The sequence below is a fragment of the Belonocnema kinseyi genome, chromosome 2 (genome assembly GCF_010883055.1).
Source record: "Belonocnema kinseyi isolate 2016_QV_RU_SX_M_011 chromosome 2, B_treatae_v1, whole genome shotgun sequence".
In the NCBI taxonomy this organism is placed as follows: Eukaryota; Metazoa; Arthropoda; class Insecta; order Hymenoptera; family Cynipidae; genus Belonocnema; species Belonocnema kinseyi.
Window position 1 is genome coordinate 41,326,077 of NC_046658.1, and position 2,701 is coordinate 41,328,777.

At 35.7% G+C, this 2,701-nt stretch overlaps 1 protein-coding gene across 1 annotated transcript in view; it reads left to right on the plus strand.

Annotated features, from left to right (window-relative positions):
• The window catches only part of LOC117182644 (uncharacterized protein K02A2.6-like), a 32,055-nt gene extending 30,314 nt beyond the window's left edge, over positions 1-1,741 (plus strand). Inside the window, exons 2-3 of the mRNA XM_033375746.1 lie at positions 4-879; positions 1,191-1,741. Coding sequence (XP_033231637.1) covers positions 4-879; positions 1,191-1,741 — 1,427 coding nt within the window. The remainder of the gene's footprint in view (positions 1-3; positions 880-1,190) is intronic.
• The last annotated feature ends 960 nt before the right edge of the window (positions 1,742-2,701 follow it).

Sequence of the window (2,701 nt, forward strand, 5' to 3'; positions counted from 1 at the left end):
CAGTGCGTTTATGTGGTGATTATAAAGTTACTTTAAATAAAAACATAGAAGTTGATCGTTATCCCCTTCCACGAACGGAGGAATTACTGGAAACTATAGGGGAGGCTCAATATTTCACTAAACTCGATCTATCAGAAGCATATCAGCAAGTACCTTTATCAAAAGAATCACAAAAACTTGTAGTAATAAGTACTCATTTAGGATTATTTAAATATACAAGATTGCCATATGGTGTTTCTACAGCTCCGGGATCTTTTCGGCGTATCATGGCAACTTTGCTTTTAGGCATACCGGGGCTCGTAGTATTTCTCGACGATATATATATATCAGCTAAAGACAGCAAAGCACATATGTATCGATTGCATCAAGTATTAAAGCGTTTAGAGGATGCAGATTTAAGGTTAAAATTTAAAAAATGTAAATTTTTTCAAACACAAGTAGAATATATAGGATATAAGATAAACAAACAGGGAATTCAGCCGATTAGAGAACAATTAAGAAGCGTTTTAAAGGCTCCTCCACCAAAAAACATTACTCAATTGCGTAGTTTCCTGGAGGGAGTGAATCATTATGGTCGATTCATACAAAATTTAGCGCATAAACTCCGACCATTATTTGATTGTTTGGAAAAAGATAAGTTCTATTGGTCGAAAAATTGTTCAACAGCTTTTGAAAACATAAAAAAAGAATTGACTTCAAATAAAATCTTAGTTCAATTTGATCCTACGAAGAAAATTGTTTTAACAACAGATGCATCGCCGTACGGAATTAGTGCAATTTTGTCACATATAGACGAAAATAACTTAGATCGACCAGTTTGTTATGCGAGTCGTACGCTTACACCAGCAGAAAAAAATTATGCACACATAGAAAAAGAAGGTTAGCCGTTGTTTTTGGGGTGCGCAGATATTATGAATATTTATACGGGCAAAAATTCTTGTTGCAGATAGACAATTCAGCATTGTCACGTATTTTTCATCCAGAAAAATCCATACCTGAAATTGCAGCAGCTCGGTTGCAGCGCTGGGCTATATTTTTGTCACCTTTTCAGTATACAATCAGACATATAAAAAGTCAGAATAATTGTGCAGATTGGTTGAGTCGTTTACCATTACCGGAAACACATGATAATTGTAAAAAAAGTCCATTATTAAATGAGATAAATGTAAATTATTTAAAAAACGTTAAAGAAGTAGACATTGCGAGTATTGACTGGAAAGTAGTGCAGAAAGAAACACAAAATGACGGGGTACTAAATAAAGTTATTAGATCTTGCCTCGATGGTTGGCCAGAAAAGCAATCCGATGGTGAGTTTCCCACGTCGTATTGGACAAAAAAAGATGCCCTAACAGTTGACAATAAATGCCTTTTTTGGGGCCATAGGATAGTAATACCTGAAAAACTGAGACCTTTGATTCTGCGCGAGTTGCATTCCAGCCATTTCGGGGGTAGTCGAATGAAATCATTAGCAAGATCTTTTGTTTGGTGGCCAAATATTGATGTTGATATTGAAAAATTAGTAAAGGCATGCGATTCTTGTTTACAAACCAGAAAAATTCCTCCAAAAATTCCATTAACACCTTGGCAGTGGCCAATTACTCCTTGGCACAGATTACATGCAGATTTCTTGGGTCCTTTTTTAGGAAAAATAATTTTACTCATGATCGATAGTCATACTAAATGGCCTGAAGCATTTATTGTACCAAATATGGAAGAGAATACAACCATCGAAAAAATTTAAAGTAGTTTTTTCTCGGTTTGGTCATCCTGTTCACTTAGTTACGGATAATTATTCGACATTCATGGGAGAAGCTTTTCAAAACTTTGTTAAAGTAAGTGGTATACGACACAGTACGAACCCCTCGGGGTACCCTGCAACCAATGGAGCAGCAGAAAATTTAGTAGGTACAGATAAAAGAAAATTAACTTGTTTAATAAAAGATAATTATTCAATGAATGAAGCTTTAAGACAGTTTTTGATGGACTATCGGAGAACCCCACATGCTGCAACCGGGAAAACTCCTGCATTTTTAATGTTCGGAAAAGAATTGAGGACAAGTTTAAATTTATTATGTCCCCCTGCATTGCAAGATCAAATCTCACAGCACCAAGAAAGACAGATACGTAACCACCGGGGAGCACGAAATGTTGAGTTCAATTTGAAAGATATAGTTATGGTTTGAGATAAAAAAGGGGGGAAGGAAATATGGATTCCAGGTACAATTATTAAAGAACTAGTCCCGGGAGTTACGTATCAGGTGAGATTTGCGAACGGTAGAATAATGAAACGGCATGTAAATCAAATGATCGAGCGTGGCTCAAGTGAGAAAAAAAGTACTGTGAGTAGAGAGGAAAGTGCGGATAAAGGTAAAGAGGATGATGTTAGAGTTTTGAGGAGATCAGAAAGACTAAGAGAAAAATCTCAGATGTAAAAATAAGTTAGAATTAATTCTTGTAAAAATGTGATAAAAGATGTTAAAGAAAATGAAATGTATAAAAAAAAGTATATGAGGGGGAGAGTGTAGTATCTATGGATAGCACGTTAGTGTAGAGTGAGAAGAGAGATTACGGGAAGGGAGGAAAGAACGGTGGTGGTCATTTCTCGATATCCCGTGTAATAAGACGGACGTTTGAGTCCCGGAGTTAATTAATCGCCGGTAATAATAAATGAAAATTATTCAGAATATTTGAATCCTTATTT